The sequence below is a fragment of the Camelus bactrianus genome, chromosome 10 (assembly GCF_048773025.1).
Source record: "Camelus bactrianus isolate YW-2024 breed Bactrian camel chromosome 10, ASM4877302v1, whole genome shotgun sequence".
NCBI lineage: Eukaryota > Metazoa > Chordata > Mammalia > Artiodactyla > Camelidae > Camelus > Camelus bactrianus.
In genome coordinates, this window is record NC_133548.1 from 3,167,120 (window position 1) to 3,186,539 (window position 19,420).

Sequence of the window (19,420 nt, forward strand, 5' to 3'; positions counted from 1 at the left end):
CCTTTCTGGTGTGTTCCGTCGTCAGCATCCACTGGACAGTTCAGTGCCCACTGCCTGGGGTTCCCGTGTCTGGTCCAGCACATCTCACCTGGCCCCCTGGTTTGCAGTCCGTGTACGAGCGCCAGGGGATCGCTGTGATGACGCCCACTGTTCCTGGGAGCCCGAAAGGCCCGTTTCTGGGCCTCCCTCGAGGTACGATGAGAAGGCAGAAATCAATAGGTAAGCAGCACGGCCACACCCATGAAGGTGCCCCCTGGCTCTCAGCACCCCGGCAGTGCCCCCTGAGCAGCCCCCAGGCCTGCCCACCAGAGGGCGGGCACCTAACCTCACCCCCGGGAGCCCTTGGAACCCCAAGCCATCTGAAACTTTTCTATTCTCTGGATACCGACCTGGGGTGGCTCCCCCAGCCTCGCAAGCCCAGTACCTGCGACAGTCCCAGCAGGGGGAGGGGCTGCGTGGCAGGAGGGAGGCGAAGGTGGGCAGGCAAGGTCCCAAAGCCCCCCGTCCCGCCCTGCGCATCAGAGTGGGCCGGCAGTGTGGGCCCCTGTCCTGCGTTCCCTGCAGCCCTATGGTGACGGCTACTGCCAGGCTTTGCCAATGAGCTCAACGGGCACACTTGTGAGGGTGGCGGGTCAGGTCCCTGAATTCTAAGAATACAACATGTTGTGTGTTGTGGAAACTGCCGCCTTCCTGTTAAGGCCACCAGGATTTCCACTGACTATCCGGGCAAGGTAACGTGACCCTTCAGACAGTCCCTCTGTGAGGTCACCCGGCACTGTCTGTACCATGTAAATTCTCCGGGAAGCGAAGGCCACCGCCGGACAGTTGTGGCCCCTTGTTAAAGGGGACAGTTTGTGCGGCGGCCACCCCGGGACACTGCTCTGTGTTCGGGAAAGGCCCCCTGCACCACGGCCTGAGGTGTGGTGTCTCTGTCACTAGTCCGAGGTGGACTGCAGCAGGCAGGAGCTAAGCCATGAGGGATGGTGGAGGTGGCATCTGCCGTCCCTCAGAGTCACCCCCCGGAGCTCAGGGCCACTGCAGAGCAGCGCACGCGCCGCGCCGCGTCACTGGCTCTGCGCCTGGGTAATAACACCTGATTTCCTCCTGTCAGACAGCAGAATCTTTCTATCAGGTTAGTGGACCTTACAGCTTGGAATCTGTAATATGAATGTAACCCAGTTTACTGTATAAGGTGTATTCTTAAATTATTACTCCTTGGGAACTAATCGTCAGGCAACCACCACGTACAAATGGTCCACAAGGAAGGCCTTTTAGCAACCATCTTTGAGATGCCAAAATGTCCTCCCACAAGGAGTATGTGAAATTTGGAATACCCTTATCGAATGAACTTTTCATTGGGATAAATTATTGTAGTTTGTCCCAGGAGTTTTTTTGATTTGAAGTAACTCACTTTGTACCTCTTTGGAAGACCTGCATGCCCCCAACGTGAGGCGTCTGTCCGTGTCTGTGTGTTTCGCCTCTTGTCTCCCAGAGTGCCTTCTGTTGATGTTTTTATATATCAGACTGTCTTGAGGAGAGTCTGAAGTCCTACCCAGTCCACACACGCAGGGCTCTCGGCCCGATGAGGCAGGGTGCCACCGTCACCATCGCAGGCACGTACTGCGCACTCACACCCAACACCCATGCGCTCCGTTAGGTCAAGTCACCCAACTTGGACCCTGGTCAATCGTGATTGCGGGAAACTGCTACACTCCTTGGCCCAGCCCAGAGGGTCTTAAGGTGATACCCAGAAGGAGCTCACTGGGGCCAGCGGCCAATTGTCTGCTCAGGATCCTGCTCCTGGCTTGGGCTAGGGTCTTGGGTTAGAGGGTCCAGGCTCCCTTCCCTCGGGCCTGCTGCAGGTCAGAACAGCCTGCTCCTGCCGGCTGCCTCTTAGCCATCCTCCTGAGGGCCCGGGGAGCGTCAGACCCTCAGGTGGCCCAGAGACATCAGGCAACAACAAAAAATTTGGGTTCCTGCAGTGTGGGCAAGGCTATCCCAGGGCCACCACTTGCCCAGGGCTCTGCCCAAAGGCAGCGGGCATCCCTGCCCCACTGCAGAAGGTCAGCACTAATGCCCCCGTCAGCCAGGGCAGCTGCACCCTCAACCTGTGTGCCCTTTGCCCTCGTCTCCAGTGGGCAGCAGGGCAGCCTCAGTCCTAGACTCTAAAAACACCCTCGGGGGCTCTGGCCAAGGCTGAAAGGATGGATGCCCCAATCCAGCCCCGCCCCCAACAAGCTCACACGTGCGCCCTCACCGCCCTGGGCTCCATCCCTCCCGCCTGCTGCTCCGGGCACCAGCAGAACATCTCAACAGCACGCACTCAATACCTCCCAGTGCCTTTCCCTTCTTTTTCTTTTTAATTTTTTGTTTTTGGCTCAGAACGGGCCACGTGATCTCTTGGCATTGTGGCTTGTGCTGTGCTGTTCTGTGAACAAGTGTGCATCGTGACTCTTTGTAAGTTTGCAGAGACGTAGTGTGTCACACCATCCTAAGAGCTTAGTAGGGGTTTGTTACTGTCATCGTTTAAATTTAAGCCTATCTTCTACCTGTAGGAATAACGGAGGAAGAGCGACAGTTTCTGGCCCCTCCAATGCTGAAGTTCACCAGAAGCCTGTCCATGCCGGACACCTCCGAGGACATCCCGCCCCCACCGCAGTCAGTGCCCCCCTCTCCGCCACCACCCTCCCCCACCACCTACAACTGCCCCAAGTCCCCAACCCCAAGAGTCTACGGGACAATCAAGCCTGCATTCACGCAGAACTCCGCCGCCAAGGTGTCCCCGGCGGCCCGCTCCGACACGGTGGCCGCCGTGGTGCGGGAGAAGGGGCTGCACTACCGGAGGGAGCTGGACCGCTACTCCCTGGACTCTGAGGACCTCTACAGCCGCAACGCCGCCGCCCAGGCCAACTTCCGCGGCAAGAGGGGCCAGATGCCTGAAAACCCGTACTCCGAGGTGGGGAAGATTGCCAGCAAAGCGGTCTACGTCCCCGCCAAGCCGGCCAGGCGGAAGGGCGTGCTGGTGAAGCAGTCCAACGTGGAGGACAGCCCCGAGAAGACCTGCTCCATCCCCATCCCCACCATCATCGTCAAGGAGCCTTCCACCAGCAGCAGCGGCAAGAGCAGCCAGGGCAGCAGCATGGAGATCGACCCCCAGGCCTCCGAGCCGCCCGGCCAGCTGCGGCCCGACGACAGCCTGACCGTCAGCAGCCCCTTCGCTGCCGCCATCGCTGGAGCCGTCCGCGACCGGGAGAAGCGGCTGGAGGCCAGGAGGAACTCGCCCGCCTTCCTGTCCACAGACCTGGGGGACGAGGACGTGGGTCTGGGGCCGCCCGCCCCCCGGGCGCGGCCCTCCAAGTTCCCCGAGGAGGGCGGGTTTGGTGAGGAGGATGGCACGGAGCAGCTGCCGTCACCCACACCAGGGGCAGCGCCCAGGGAGCCCGAGAACCACTTTGCGGGCAGTGGCGAGGTCGGAGCTCAGGGTGAGGCCAGCAGGCCACTCAATTCTACATCCAAAGCCAAGGGGCCCGAGAGCAGCCCTGTGGTGCCCCCCAAGAGCAGCCCGGTGGCCGGCCCCGAGAATTACGTCCACCCGCTCACAGGGAGGCTGCTAGACCCCAGTTCCCCGCTGGCCCTGGCGCTCTCTGCGAGGGACCGAGCCATGAAGGAGTCTCAGCAGGGTCCCAAGGGGGAGGCCCCCATGGCCGACCTCAACAAACCTCTCTACATCGATACCAAAATGCGGCCCAGCACGGACACAGGCTTCCCTGCGGTCACCAGGCAGAACACGCGGGGGCCCCTGAGGCGGCAGGAGACAGAGAACAAGTACGAGAGCGAGCTGGGCCGGGAGCGGCGGGACGACAAGAAAAGCCTGCTCATCAGTGTCATGGACGCGGCCCAGCACAAGGCGGCCGGGCTGCTGATGGTCCACACTGTGGATGCAGCCCAGCCAGATGACTTCCTGGAGGAAGAGGACGAGAAAGCCGACGTGGAGACGAAGCCAGACAACTCGCCGCTCGAGGTGCCAGAAGGTGTTCCCGAAACCGAAGGTGCTTTACCAATCCCCGCTGGCCCCGAGCCCGCAGCCGCCGCAGCCGGCAGGACCATCGTGGCGGCGGGCTCCGTGGAGGAGGCGGTGATCCTGCCGTTCCGCATCCCTCCCCCACCTCTGGCATCCGTGGATCTGGATGAGGATTTTATTTTTACAGAGCCATTGCCTCCTCCCCTGGAATTTGCAAATAGTTTTGATATCCCTGACGACCGCGTTGCTTCTGTCCCTGCTCTCACAGACGCGGTCAAGCAGAAAAAAAACGATGCCTCCCAGCCCCCTTCATTGAACTCCAGCCAGCCAACCAACTCTGCAGACAGCAAGAAGCCGGCCAGTCTTTCGAACTGTCTGCCCGCCTCATTCCTGCCACCCCCCGAAAGCTTTGACACCGTCACGGACTCTGGGATCGAGGAGGTGGACAGCCGGAGCAGCAGCGACCACCACCTCGAGACAACCAGCACCATCTCCACGGTGTCCAGCATTTCCACCCTGTCCTCCGAAGGCGGGGAGAACGTGGACACCTGTACAGTCTATGCAGACGGGCAAGCATTTCTGGTTGACAAACCCCCAGTACCTCCTAAGCCAAAAATGAAGCCCATAATCCACAAAGGCAACGCGCTTTATCATGACGCGCTGCTGGAGGAGGACGTGGACAGCTTCGTGATCCCCCCGCCAGCACCCCCGCCGCCGCCCGGCGGGGCCCAGCCCGGGGCCACCAAGCTTATCCAGCCAAGGACCTCCAGGCTGTGGGGGGACGTCTCGGAGGTCAAAAGCCCGATTCTCTCAGGCCCGAAGGCAAACGTGATTAGTGAGTTGAACTCAATCCTGCAGCAAATGAACCGAGAGAAATCGGCAAAGCCGGGGGAAGGACTGGACTCGCCGACAGGAGCCAAGCCGGCCAGCCTCACTCCAAGGTAAGTGCCGTGGGCGGCATGCGCGCCGCCCCAGGCCGGGCTCTCCTCGGTCTTGTCCAGCGCCGGCCAGGAAGCGCCCTTGGGAGCACCCGAGGTGGGCAAAGAGGGGAGACCTGGAGCCTCGCGCTGACCGCCCGTGTCATGCAATAACCTGTTCCTTTTCTCGCTCCCTGGACTCTGGCATCTGGCCTGGCAGGACGTGGACCTCCCACGACATGGCCACACGGGCCATCGCACCTTAGCTTCCAAAGAGGAGCCCTGCTCTCTCCTCCTGAGTCCTCCTGGTCTTTGCCAGGACCCCTCAAAGGCCATTCTGGGGCCTCGTAGAAGCCAAAACCCAGCCCCACCCAGCAGCTGGGGCAGGAGGGGCGGTGTGTCACCACCTGTGCGGGCAGGCTTCCCCCTTCCCGCCTCCTCCGTCACTAACTGGTCTGGGGCTGGGGAGGGGCCAGGCTGCAGACCCACTAGGGAGCACAGGGTGAAAAAGCCTCCCCCTGGAGCTCATCCCGTCCATGCCACCACCCACCACGTCAAAAGAGTGTAAGGCACTGCCCTGGAACCGGGGGTCGCACATGGGGGCTATTCCTAAACCCAGTCCGAGGGCTCTACTGAGGCCCTGGCCAGCTGCCAGGAGCTGGTGGATGAGCTGGCCACCACTCACAGGTCTTGCCTTTCTTGGCCAGAGACACCTCTGGTCCCCAGAGGGCAATGCACTTCCGTTTCTCCCACTGATGTTCGGTCTCAGGTTCATCATTTCAACTAATGAAGTCAGTCTTCATACTCCTGCCAGTCAGGCATCTCATTCAAGCATCCGAGTCTATTAATCAGCAATATCACACCACAGCTGGGTCCTGAGATGCAGGCTAAGAGCCACAATTTTCCCAGTTACCTTTTGGCTCAAGTGTAGTCACGTGCAGCCCCCGCCACCTCTTGACAGGCCAGTCTCGGTGCAGAGATGCAGGCTGCCACCACCACTGTTACACTCAGAGAGCAAGCCAGCTGAGGGGCCTTCTTTACAAGGTCCTCATTTCCGGTGGCTGTACGTACACAAATGCCTACAAATCTCCCACATACTCGGAAGTCTCAAAGAAGACTTAAAAACCGGCTAGTTTTGCCCTTTCTCGTCAGGTAATAGTACAGGCCTTTAGTTGCCAGGTTACGTCAAAGCACGACAATTAACATGCTTCACTGCAGCGTGTTACACTGTATAAAACACTTGGACGTGGGTGAATAACAGCTGCTGGGGAGCAGGTATTAACTACAACCATTTTTCAAAGGAGAAACGGAGACTCAGAGAGGCCAAGTGGCTCGTCCCTGTGCACAGCCAGGGGGAGGTGGAGCCAGGACTGGGCCAGGCTTCCTGGCTGGCACATCCTCTCCTCAGCAGTGTCTGAAGCACAGAAGATGCAGGAGGGGGGTCATCCTAGGGCTGATCAGGCCAGCGGGGCAGCCTGCACGGCACCCGGCTCCCCAGGGCCTCTCTGAGCAGAGTCCAGATTGCTGGCCAGCCCTGCTCCTTCCCTGGCCAGGTGAGCCCCTTGGAGCTGCAGGTGTCTCTAGGGCTTCCCTGTCCTGCGTGTCCCTGGGTGGGAGGGGCCTCAGAGCAGACGGCCCAGGCAGAATCCCACTGGGTTTGAGGGCAGCTGCAGGACCGCCTCTGTGCAACCCCCGCTCAGGTCAGGAACAGCCCCCTCCAGCCTGTTGTTTACAGCCCAGTCCACGTATGGTCGGCGTATCAGGTGACATCTGTTAGGCTCTAAGCAAATGCTGGGCACCAGGCGGCATGGGTACACCAAGGCGGGGCCTGAACCTGCTCCCACGGTGCCCCGAGCAAAGCGGAGGTCAGGGAGGTGGAGGGCTCAACCTCAGTACCCAGCTGGGTGGCACAGAAGCCGCCCGCCAGCCCCGGGAGCTCTCTCAGGGCTCGACTCCTCCCCTCTCGCTGGAGCCAGTGAGCAGCCTGGAAGGAAGAGGCAGCTGCTTGACTTACTCGTCTGTAGGGCCAAGCTCCCCAAGGGCAGGGCTGTTCTCAGGCTTTCAGAGCTCCCCTAAGACCAGCTGAGTGCCCAGGGTCCTATCCACTGACTGATGATACACAAGAGCAGTTACCACCCAGGGGCAGAGCCCTGAGTGGACCTGAGCTGGAGCCATGAGGCACACTCCCCAGGGTGAGTGAGGGTGACAGCTCCCGGGCAGAGGACCCCGAAGGTGCCACCGAGCCCTGGGTACCGTGTCTGTCTCCTCTCAGATACAGCCCTGGCACAGGCCTCTGCTTTGCTGGGTCGGGCCTTCACTGAGAGGCCCGGGTACTTAGCCTTTCAGGGACCAGACAAAGCCAGGATGCTCTCAGCCAGGGCACCCCTGCCAGGGTGTCTCATAGAGACTTTTAAGCGCATCTAAAAATTAAGAGCTGTGAATGGCCCTGGGCAGAATGAGGCACGAAACTGGATGAGGGAGTTCCTCGTGAGGGAAAAGGAGCGAGTTTTCTAGGGAAAATTAAAACCAGCCGTGCTCTTCGAGTTGGCAGACAAGGTGCAAAGGTCTCAATTCCAGAGAAACAAGTCTGACGGCGCGAGACATGGCCAGTCCCTCGGGCTGCCCGGCAGCCGCCTGCCCACTGTGAGGGCGGGCGCCTCAGGGGCCGGCCGCCTCTAAGGTGCTCTCACCCTCAGGCTCTTTCTTAGCTCTGAGGGGCTGGGCGCGGGGCAGGGCCAGGGCAGGAAGAGAGCACCGAGCAACGAGGCCCCTCCTTGGGTGTGCTGGGTCTCACCTGGGCTGCGGATGAGTTCCTGCTGCTAGCGCGGGTTCCCCGAAATCAGGGGTGACCTGGGCTCTGGCAGTGTCCAGATTACAAGTACTTATGCAAAGAGGAGAGGGTCAGTTCGTGTCCTTTAGGACGCAGCATTAGAGCATCTCCTCTGGCCTCAGCTGAAAACAGCCACTAAGCACAGCGCCGGCAGGCAGTTCTGGGGAAAGTGCTCCCTTGGCCTCGGGGCCTCGTTTTCCCAGGAAGTACCTCATCTTTGAAGAGTGTCCAACAAGATCAAAGCACAGTGTGGTTTCAGGGCTGGAGTGAGTCGGCTGGTTCTCCTACTCAGCACCACCCCAAAGCTGACCACGGGCCCCCATGCTCAGCACCGCAGGTCCCGGAGCCCTGCAGGCCCGCCCTTCCATTCCCCGTGGAGCTCAGAGCTCAAGAGGATGACGGCAGGTGGTGGCGACCAGCGCAGCCTCACGTCTGGGCAGGCCCTCAGCACCACCCCCAGCCCCGCTCAGAGCCCCTCGGAGGCGCTGGGCACGAGGAGACCCCTCACTCTGGGCACGTGTCGTTTCCCTTAGAGCCACAGGGCCAGGGGCAGGCACCCCAGGTGCACAGCTGGGAAGCCAACTGGATGCTCAGCCCCAGGCCTGGAACCCCAGCCCAGCCCCAGGCCTCCTGAGTCCGAGGGTCAGGGAGGCTCTTCGTAGGAAGACAGTGCCAGGCCCAAGCGAGGACGGTAACAGGAGGGGCGCACTGCTGAGGAGGCCTGGGCCTTTGGAAGCTGGGCAGGAGGTTTAGTTATTAACCATTCCCTTGACTGGTAGTTACCGATGGTGTCTTGGGTGCCAGGCCCCGTGCTGGGCCCAGGATGTACCATTGAACAAGAAAACAGTCAACGTCTCTCCCACCGTGAAGCACTACATCTCAAGGGGGAAGGGGGAAGAAATAACAAGCATGACAAACCCCAAATGCGCCAAGCACTGCACAGGGACGAGGATGTGCTGACACCAGTGGCCGTGGGCAGGAAGGAGACGACTGTTCTCAAGAAAGGGACAGCTAAGCGACCTGAAACCCAAGCAGGAGCCAGTGTGCAGAAGCCCAGGACCAGGCACCCAGGCACGGGGGCCAGCGAGCACACAGCCCAAAGCCAGGAAGTGCTTGCTCTCCGTGCGGAAGCCACTGGCCAGGCGGGGAGGGGCTGGGGAGCTGGTGGGCCAGGTCCCACAGGGCCTTGCGTGCAGAGGGGAGAACTGGGTGGTGTCCGAGTGGCGGTAGCCACCGAGGGCTTGGTGTAAACTGATCTTCGTTTGATAAAGATGGCCCTGCAGCTACTGTGTCAGGCGGGTCCCAGGGACACCGGGAGCCTGTGCACAGACTGCTGAGGGGTCCGGGGGCCTCTGCTCTGCAGACAGCAGGTGGGTGTTGACTGACACACGCACTTTGACCCAAAACAGAGGGGCCTGACACACAGAACGCAGCACTGTTTTTTAAACCAAGATAATTCTGTTCTTTGTCAGCACTTCCACACAAGTAGTCAGTCTGGCTTTCCCCCTTGGGCCACTGGGAGGCTCAAAGCAGTGAACAGCTGCCTGGGGGGGGCCCCTCCGGCTTCCGTCCAGGGGGTGCGGCCTCGGCTCCATCCCCCAGAGTCCCTCCGGGTCCCCTCGCTCTTTTCATTGGTCCAGAGGAATCCGAGGCTGGCCTTCACCTCTCGGAGGCCCCAGTGGAGCCCCAGGCCCCCTGAGGGGCTCAGACCGCCTGCGGTGGAGCACGGGCCACTTCTTGGGGGTCACCCTCAAGCCTCCCCACAGCCCTCGCACCCGGGGACTCGCAGCGCCTGCCCTCGCCGGCCGGTGCCTCCTCCCTGGCTCGCTGCAGCCTTAGCCTGAGAGCCTCTCGGTTTTAAAATAAATCAATTCGCGTTGTTAAAAAATTATCCCTGCCCAGACGACCCCAGAGCCTCCCAGACGTCAAACCCGACTAGATAACAGAAGCAGCTTAATGGCGTGTGTGCACCCTCCGTACGTCATGGAGGTTTTACCACTTCACGGCAGCAACTGACACGTTAAGGTGACGCCTGCGACTGAGGCTGTGGGTGAGGTGCGTGCGAGCGAGGGGTCCGAGTCTCTGCTCACACACGGTGTTTGAGGGGCTGTTCTCGTCCAGCTGTGGCATTTCATCCTCGACATCAGAGCCGTTTTCAAGTCCGAGTCTTATATTCGTGCCATTCGGCCTTAGTGTACCAGGGGTGAATCCCTCCCCCTGAAGACTGGGTGCCTTCTTGGTCTGCTAAGACCTGAGCCTCCTGCAGGAAGCCTTTCCCGACAGAGGGACTACCGGCTCTGCTCCATCAGCTCGGCCGAGTCCCGGAACTTCCAGTCTGGGAAACGCGCTTCATAATATCCATCCCCGTTCACGCAACAGTCCCTGAGCCAACCCCTGCTGCAGGCCAGGCCTGGGGACCACGGACATATGGCCCTCGCAGTGCTCACGGCGGGGGCACTGCTGCTGCCCCCCGTGCCAGCGCTCGGGCCGCGGGCCACCTTCCCTGTCTCTTCACAGCCCCACCTGCGGCACCACCGTTCAGACAAAACAACTCCACAGGAGGGCAGCTGGAGAAAGGCGCTATCTGATAGGTGACAACCCCTAGCAGGTCAAGTGCAGAGGTCTGCCGGGGCGTGTGCTGGAGGTTCAGAACCCCAGCGCCAGTGCCAGAGGCCAGGGGAACACGCCCCACCGTCGCCACCAAGCAGCCCCCATCCACAGTCAGTTATTGTTTGAGAGCCGAACTTGTCAACACGATGAAAAACTACTCGAATACTGACTTCCCCCACCCCAGTGAACCTGTGCTGACTGACAAAAACTGCATCTCAATGTGGCATTAACTCTCCATTTTTATTTTAATGCTCATGTTTCCATATGGATTTGCTTTAAAAGGTAGGAGAGAGAGAAATCCAAGAGAGGGCACGTGTGCGCGTGTCTGTGCTCAGCCAGGGCCTCGGAATCCTGCGCATGCCAGCCGGGAACCCAGGGGTTGCTTAGCAACATAATGATCCCTGCAAGCAGGAGATCCAGCGAGTAAGATGAGTGTGACTGAGAGTAAATCCAGCTACAGAGGGCAGGCCTTCGCCCGCTGCTCAGACGCTCTGGTTATTTCCTCCAGAGCGGCCTTCAGCAGGGCCGCGGGCAGGCCCCGCACACACAGCCAGCTCTGACGCCCCCGTTGTTAGCTGCCCAGCTCGCATCTCTCAGTGTAGACATGAAGCAAAGCACACGTGTCGGCGGGCTGGCCTTCCCCCGCCAGGAAGGCTGCTGCATCCTCCCTATGCTGCGGCGACGGGACAGCTCAGGAGCCAGGCTGGGGTCTGAGCGAGGGGCCGTCCTCGGGGGCTCCCAGCAGAGGCCGTTATTCCCACGTTGCCATCTTCTCTTCCTTCACGTTCTCCTGGATCTTCTGTACACTCACATGACACCACGCCAAAGGAGGCAGGGCTGTGAACTTCCTGTTCTAAACATGGAAGCGACGGCCCTGTGACTTTCTGTTCCGGGCTGTGCTGTGGGCTGCGCACTCTGCCTGCGCCCCGGCCAGAAGGGCCCAACAGGGACAGGTCCTCAGCTGGAGCCTGTGCCACTGCTTCCACTTCATCCACCAAAAGGAGCTTCTTGTTTAATTTTAATTAATGTTGCAGTGGTGTCTCAACCCATTCGCTTTTGTCATTTTCATTTGCTCCCACGACGGGTGTCTGCAGAAGGGGCTGCGGTGGACAGGGGTGAGTGCCAGCGGAGAAGGCCTGTGGGCGGGTGTGCTCCTCTGCCCCTGCCCCCGCCCGCTGGCGGGTAGGGGGCCTTCTCTTGCTTCTGACAAGCGCAGCTACCTACAGAGCCTCCCTTTAAAAACAATCCCAATGGCCTGGGTGCCATAGGGGTTCTACTTCCAAAGGGAGGGTGGTGCTGACCCCGCCCCCGGCTCAGAGACGCCCACTGTTAAACGATGCCCGGGTTTAAAGCAGTTGCCATCATCTTGGGGGACTAACTCACCTCCAGTCACACAGCCCGATGAACAACAAGGTCGCTTCCCCACTGCACTGCCAGGGAGGGTGGGCCTGGAGCCGGGCTCACAGGCACGGCACCACGCAAGGGCGCCTTGGAGAAAGCACATCTGAACTCCCACCCTGGGCACCACTCACTTGAGCAGATGTGCCCCTGTAAGATGTTCACCCTCCTCCCAAAAGCCTTCTCTCTTCCCGGAAGGTCGTAATGAACACCTCAGATCACTTCCTCGTGGCCTGACGCCACTATCTTAGCCTGCCTGTTGCATCAGGTGGCCTGACGACGAGCCTACAGTGGGGGCAGGCACAGAAGGGGACAGGCAGCCCGAGGATGCTCACAGCATGCCCTGCAAGCTGTAGCCCCTGCCCAGGCTGGAACCGGAGTGATCTCCTGGGCCCACTGGAGCACCAGAACTCGCGGGTTTCTCCTTGGAGACTCGCCATGTCCACGGCCAAGCTCCCTCTCACGAGCCTGTCTAGGGTCCTGGGAGCAGAGGGGTGCCTCCTTCTCCCCTGCGTGTGAAGCCCCGGCACCCAGGGAGACTCCTGTTTCTTGATTTTGAGTAATGAGCCTGGGAGTAGTGGAGGGTTGTCCTCAGAGTCTCACCTGGGCTGCCTTTACCCTGTTGGTGTGTCCAGCACACCAGTTCAACCAGTAACCAATGCCGCTGGAGGTTCTCGACAGGGGTCTCCTACATGTAACATGTCCCGCCCGGCAACACCTGGCCCTCCAGGAAAGTGCACGTGAGCTCCCTGCGGGCGGGTGGGTGTCCCCGCCATGGGCACCCCCCTGCCCCACCCCCTGAAAGGCATCCCATTAGGACGAGATCAAAGCCTGAGTCCAGCAAGGGCCCCTCAGACCTGCTGCTGCTTCCTCACGTGGGAGGGTCCAGACTCGAAGGAGCAGCGACTGCCGTCAACTGGGGGGGCGTCACAAGGCTGAGGGGCCTCTCGGTGCGCAGCTGGCGCCTTTACCCAAATACACAGCAGCGGCAGAGAGGACAGACGGCAGCAAAAGCCCAGCAGCCCAGCATGCGGGTGGGCCGGGCCGGGCCGGGGCCCCCGCTCCCTTCCCACCGTTGAGGAAGCTTCTCCCCTCTCCTGGACGCTCAGACCCCACAGCCATCACCTCCCTGCCGGCCATAACAGCAGCTGCTGCACAGCCCCCGCGTTCGCCAGGGCACGTCCACCTGGCCGTCTCGCCTCTTAGAAGGAAGAGGAGCCCCCCCCCTTACATTTGGAGACTCCTAGGCTAGGGATGTGCCCGCGCTGGTACCAGCAGGGCCTGGGCTCAGGTGGACACCCCAGGCCCAGACCCTGGGGGGGACCCATAATAGGACAGGTGCCTCCAGAATGGGGCAGGCGGGCTGCCTGTATTCACACAAACAAGCTCAGAAAGCAGGGGACACACACATACTCTGCCACCTCCTTGGTGGCTGTGGTTTCCCCGGGGCAGTGGGACATACATGCCCTCAGTTTAGGGACAGCAGCGAAGAGCAAGAACCAGGCCCAAAGGAGTGGACATCTTTCTCCGGATGTGGCTGAAAAGCGTGCCGTGGGCCTCGGCCACAACCGGGGGGGGCACTGTCAGTGGAGAGACCCTCTCCCAGTAGGTGAGCGAGAACCTCCCCTCCACCCCCAATGCCGGGCCCCGGGGCTGCACTCACCTGGCCAGAGCAGGGAGGGCACCCCTGGGAGAAGGGAACTCCTTTCAGATTTCTGCTCTTTGGTGAGGACCACATGCCCTGTCAGTGAGCCTCGCATGCTGCCTTCGCATGGAGCAAATGAAAATTCGGAGGCGCGCCCACTTCGTTCTCCAACAAGACAGCCCCTCAGTGCCACTGTGAGGCATGCCCTTCTGCTGGGCGGGACTCGTGCAGAAGCAACTCTGGCAAATGACCCCTGGTTCTCTGGCTTTGTGGACAATTTCTTCAAACCCCAAGTGTCCCTGGGTAGCTGCAGGGCTTCCCACTTACTGACACAGGGCCAGCAGGCGAGCTGCCCTTCCCTGCACTCGTCCTCTTAAGCCAAGCCAAAGGCCTGATGGCAGCTAAGAGGGAGGGTGTCTCCTCGGGTGCCCGTCCCTCGACTTGCTGAAACAGGCAAAGCTGTCCCTTCTCCCAGTGGTCCTGGTGATGTCACAGACATGCCCCTGCCCAGGAGCAGGACATAGTTTCGGCCGTGTCTCCCTAGCACCCCTGCCCCCCTCACCGTGTACACGAGCACGCGCACACACACACGCGGCACAGGCGCGTCCCCCGACCCCGCCGGGCTCAGGTGAGTGGCTGCCAAGTGTGCTCTGGTGCCTCCCCAGAACTCTGCCTCCCGCTCCTCTCCTCCCGACCAGCCCTGGCATGGCAAAGCACCTGCTCACGGCCAGCACCCTGGCCGTGAGCCGTTCTGCTGTGGTCTGGCTATGCCCGCCCCTCCTTGGCGACCTGCATCCTGCTCATCCGCTCAGTGGCCAGGCCTCTGATGGTTTTCTCTGTTGTTGCCGTTTCAGAGGCCCAGAGGTCACGAGCACCGTCTCAGGTACCCGGAGCACGACGGTCACCTTCACCGTCCGCCCCGGGACCTCCCAGCCCATCACCCTGCAGAGCCGGCCCCCGGACTACGAGAGCAGGACCTCAGGACCCAGACGTGCCCCAAGCCCGGTGGTCTCGCCCACAGAGCTGAACAAAGAGATCCTGCCCGCCCCACTGTCCGCGGCCGCAGCCTCTCCCAGCCTCTCCGAGGTCTTTGGCCTTCCAAGCCAGCCCGCTCCCGGGGACCTGTTTGGCCTAAACCCGGTGGGACGCAGCAGGTCGCCGTCTCCCTCCATATTGCAACAGCCAGTCTCAAATAAGCCTTTTACAACTAAGCCTGTGCACCTGTGGACCAAACCAGACGTGGCCGACTGGCTGGAAAGTCTAAACTTGGGTGAACATAAAGAGGCCTTCATGGACAACGAGATTGACGGCAGCCACCTCCCAAACCTTCAGAAAGAAGACCTAATAGACCTGGGCGTGACGCGCGTCGGCCACAGAATGAACATAGAAAGGGCTTTGAAGCAGCTGCTGGACAGATAAGGGCGGCTGCTCTTCTCCCCACAGACTCCCTGTTATAACTAGAGATGGGCTGACACCGAGACATTTGGACGGCGAGCGCCAACCCGTCCACGGGTCTGTTTCCTGGTCCCCAGAGAAATGCCATGTGTGTCCGTGGTGTGGCTAAGCCGAGGCCTTCAACTCCCAGCTCTCCGGGTGGGCTCCCTGGGCTGTTTCTGTCAAAGAGGGGACAAGGGACGGGGTCCCTGATCGTGGAAGGAGGCTCGCAGCTCGCCTCCCAGCATGCGGGTCCTGGAGACCCCAGCCGACGCAGCTCGGTCCGCGCTCTGCAGGCAGACACCACCGCACTAACCCTAATCTGTCGAGATACCTCCCGGGGCCTCCCTCTGCCGCCACCGGCTCGCCCACCCAGCCCGGCGGCACACGGCCTCCCTGCCATCCAGAGCCTCTCGGGGGCGCGCAGGGCGCACGGGCTCTCTCTGTCCTGTGCACGGCTCCGCTCGCAGCCAGACGCCCGCAGACACGCTTACTTGGTGCCCCTTCTTGAGCCTGAAAGGCAGAGGAACTTTCTTTCCTCCGGATCCTCCCCCCGCCGCCTCCTGCGACGTGCGCCCACGGTGCTGCGGCCCGGAGGCTCTTGGCAGTGGTGGGGGCTGGAATGGGATCGTGCCAGCTTTGCTTAGCTTGCTTTCTTTATTTCTGTAAACCCATTAGCATAATTCCAAAGTGGCCAAACAGATGTCACCTGGAGTTAGTCAAAGCACAAAGTCACGATTCCCAGGAGGGGAGACCCGGCCGTGGGAACCAGCCAGCGGGCAGCTGCCTGGGTCCAAAATCTTCTCAAGGGGAGGGCGGCTGTCTGCCAGGAGCGTCCATCCAGAAGCGTGAGAAGGGGGTTCTGCCTTCCAGAATTTTTTAAATTGAAAGTGTGTTGAATTCTGCAGAGAGCAGAGCATCCGCTCTGACACGCAGGACAAGACGCAAGGCTAACGGCGGGCGCGGCGGCGGGGGAGGCGGGTGGGGCGTGGCGCCTGTGGCCTGAGCCCGGCCAGGGCAAGCATCTCTGCTGAGACGGCCCTTTGTCCTCGGAGGCCAGGGAAGACGGCACCTGGGGGCTTTTTCCCTCTCCCTCTGAGCGTCCAGGAATCCCACCAGTTTGTCTTAATAGTGCAACGGGTTTTCTGAAAACCCAGTGGGTCTGGCGTGTAGACAGAACCCGGGGCTCAGAACAGAAGGGGCTGCAGGGAGAGGGCGCGAAGCAGATGCGGACAGTAAAGAGCAGGGAGGTCTCCCGCCCGGCCAGTCCTGCCTCTCTGGTCAGGCTTTCTTGAGCCCTGCCCCACTCTCTCCCCTGCAGCCCCTCCCCTGTAACAATACCTCTGATTCCCAAGGGAGGCCACCAACCGTGCACGGGCCACAGAGCACACAGCCAGGCATCCAGCACCTTCTCCCGCGTCCGGAAGCAACTCGAGTGTCAGGATTTTGGCTTTTATTATGATTTCAGAACTAGCCTAGCCCATCTCTAATTATAAAAACATGATTTTTTTTCTTTTTTTCTTTATGCTCAGAATCAAGTGTCTGATTAGGTCTGGAACAGCTCTAGAATGAACATGTAAAATTTAGCAATTTAAAACCTTTCTTTACTGCAAGTTTAAATAGTTGTACAGATAGTTTATAAGCACAATATTTTAAGAAAAAAAAAAAGTGGCTGGTCTACCAGGCAGCCTTTGTGCCACTTCAGTGCTAGAAAGTTAAAGAAAAAAAAACTTTTGTGATTTAATAATACTATTTCTGTGGAATAATTATAAAAGTATGACCTTTTTAAATCAACCTTATTTGGATGCATCTGAACCAGCAGAGCTGTGTTATATTTTCTATCTTTGCTAGAACTTCGTCATCAAAGGACAATTATTTCTTCAAAAATGGTTGTAATTCACAATGCAGCAGTTTCTCCAAAAACAAAGACACTCACCCCATACACACAGTTTTTCCAGCCACTCGCCCTGAATTGGAAACCGAGTTTTGGACCTTCTGTTCCAAAACCTTTTGCAGGTCACTCTTCGTATCTCAACGACCCTTTCCAACCTGAAATCAACAGAACATGAAGGCGCTTTACTTCTCTGTACTTTCAGTTTTCCATTGTGAGATGAACGAACATCACCCTCGAGAAATTTCAAGCCAAGATGCTACAGGTGGCCTGTCGAGGCCACCCAATCTTTCAGAAAATGTAAAAACGGTGATCTGGCCAGTATTTGTCTTCCATCTGGTGATGTTGCCAAGTCCAGTAAGTCCACCACTTCACCACAGCCCCTCCCCTGTGCCTGCTGTTGGGGTTACCCCTCCGCTCAGTGCCAGGCAAAACGCTAGACAGGCTGACAGGAAAGGAAGCCGTGGGTAGACCGCAGCCAATGGCAACTCGGCGGCGTTAGGGTTAGTGCACTTTGGTGGCCGGAGGGTGAGAGCCAGTCCTTAAAGAGACTTCGAGGCACATGAACTAAGCAGAAGCGAGCAGGCTGAAAGTCGCAAGAGCGGACGACATGGTCTGTTTTCACACCATTTACTGTAGAAAAGGCGCAGGACCTATCAGAACCTGCACTGACCACAAAATAAACACGTTGCCAAAATGAATCGGGCTCTAGCTCCATTTGACGGTTTTGCCACCGGAAGCAATAGTTCCTCCTTCAGGTCCCCGCCCACTGCCCTCCCCCGTGGGACCCGCCAGGACCAGGCCCTCCTCCATGACCCTCTTTACTGGTGAAACAGATGTTAGACTGCTCAAATAAAGATCATGTTAATACTATCCCAGGTTTTAAAAAGATCAGCTTTTGTTATATACTGTAATTTAAATAAATTGCATTTACACGCCTAATTTCTGTAATATTGTGTATACAAAACCAAAACCTCTCAAGATGTAAATTATGTCCACCTGCCAAGATACCTTCTCCAGGGTGTCTGTGCGCATTTTAAGTTAATTCATATAATATAAAAATGACTCAATGTGACTGTTGATTTGCTGAACCTTACATATCACAAGTGAATTATTTGTGGTACTTTAGTTAATAAAATGGTGGGTTTTTTCCTGAGTTACTGAACAAGCAAGCATCACCCAGGGTGACCTGGCTGACTTTTTGTGTGTGGGAGGCCACAAATATTGATTTTTCCCGTTAACAAATTTTTCGTTTGTTTTTCAGAAGCTACTGTTTCACACTACAGTTTGTGTAACATGTGTTCACATTATCTACATTTCTGTTACTTTTGTGCTTTTATTCTTTTTAGACCTTATTAAAAACAGAAAGAAAAAACAAGCTCCTGTAATTTGCACTTTCTCCCAACCCTCAATCTCTTGTATGGCAACCAAAATTACCGTAAAAAAATAAATATACTATTGCACTATGGTGGTGGTTCTGATTGCAAACAGTGAGAACTGTCTGAATTAAACAGAGTGGCCAAGCTCACAGTGCCACATAGGTTATCTGAGCATCACAGCCACTCAAGCAGATAACATCCTTCATTAAGGAGTGAAAGTTCTCCTGGCACTGAGCTCATCCACCTTGGTTCCATTTCCTTGCAGTTTTCTCAGTGACTAGATGGACATGTGTTGATCTCAGAACTGTGTAAAACGTCACCACGGATGTCTGTGAACCCTGCGGGGAGGGGGCGGCTGAGACCTGGCTGGCCTTCTGCGGGGTGGAAGCGGAGGAGGCGTGGAGGCTGAGCCCTGAGCGAGGGCCCCCCACGCCCACGGCAACGCAGTTGGCGTATGCATGCTCTGAGGCCTGGGGCAAGAGAACGTGTCTCCTGGCAGAGAACTGAGCCAGGAAGACACGGGCTGTCCCTCCCAGGGTAGGGAAGCAGGTTCTGACCTTAACTACTGAACCCCTCCTCTGGCCTCATCAGTGAACACTCGCCATCCAGCTCCTGGACAGTCTGTTGTGGCGCATCCTCCATCCGAACGGCAGCCACTGTGTCTCCATGTCCATCAGAAGGTCCCGTCCTCTGACCTGCTGTAGTTTACGCTCCCTAGAGCGCCCCCACTTCACATCCCTTGGTTTCTCCCAGACCGTACCCCCCACCCCCTATCTTCACTGTCCAATGCTTTCTTCCAGACAAAGGTATCAGTTTGTCTTGTTAAGGAAAGTACATACACCGGAGGGCTCTTTCTCTGACTTCTACTCGGTCTGAGGCATTTTAATAACCAGTGAACTAGAACGTCTCTCTGTGTTTGTAGATCTGCACACGCGAGCGAGGGACGGATCCCCGGCGGCAGGGTGAGCACACCGGACCGCCCTGCTTGGTGGGGAAGCGGGTCATTTCCAGGCTTGTTTCTCAGACTTCAGCAGACTGAGCCCTTCAATTCTGAATCCACGCTGTATCGGTGACTTTGTTTCTTTACTGTTGCTGCAACACGTTTCCACACTTCAGTCTTTTGCTGTTTTGCGTTTAAATTACAATCACTGTCCATTGCTTCTACTCTGGAACTTTGTTTATAGCAATTCTGAAACTTCAATGTGAGCCTTCAAATAAATACAGAAATGAAAAAAAAGTGAAAACAAAATAAAGTGTGTGCCTTCAGTGTTCTGAATCTGACCTGCATAAAATCA

General features: G+C 58.3%; 1 protein-coding gene across 6 annotated transcripts in view; it reads left to right on the top strand.

Moving 5' to 3' along the window:
* Positions 1 to 18,212, top strand: part of SHANK2 (SH3 and multiple ankyrin repeat domains 2) — a 497,686-nt gene extending 479,474 nt beyond the window's left edge. For 5 of the 6 annotated variants that reach the window (XM_074371523.1, XM_074371521.1, XM_074371525.1 and 2 more), the window contains 3 exons: positions 108 to 219; positions 2,556 to 4,962; positions 14,276 to 18,212. In XM_074371523.1, coding sequence (XP_074227624.1) covers positions 108 to 219; positions 2,556 to 4,962; positions 14,276 to 14,840 — 3,084 coding nt within the window. In that variant the 3' untranslated portion in view covers positions 14,841 to 18,212. The remainder of the gene's footprint in view (positions 1 to 107; positions 220 to 2,555; positions 4,963 to 14,275) is intronic. The other variant, XM_074371526.1, reaches the window with a different exon arrangement.
* Positions 18,213 to 19,420: the final 1,208 nt, after the last annotated feature.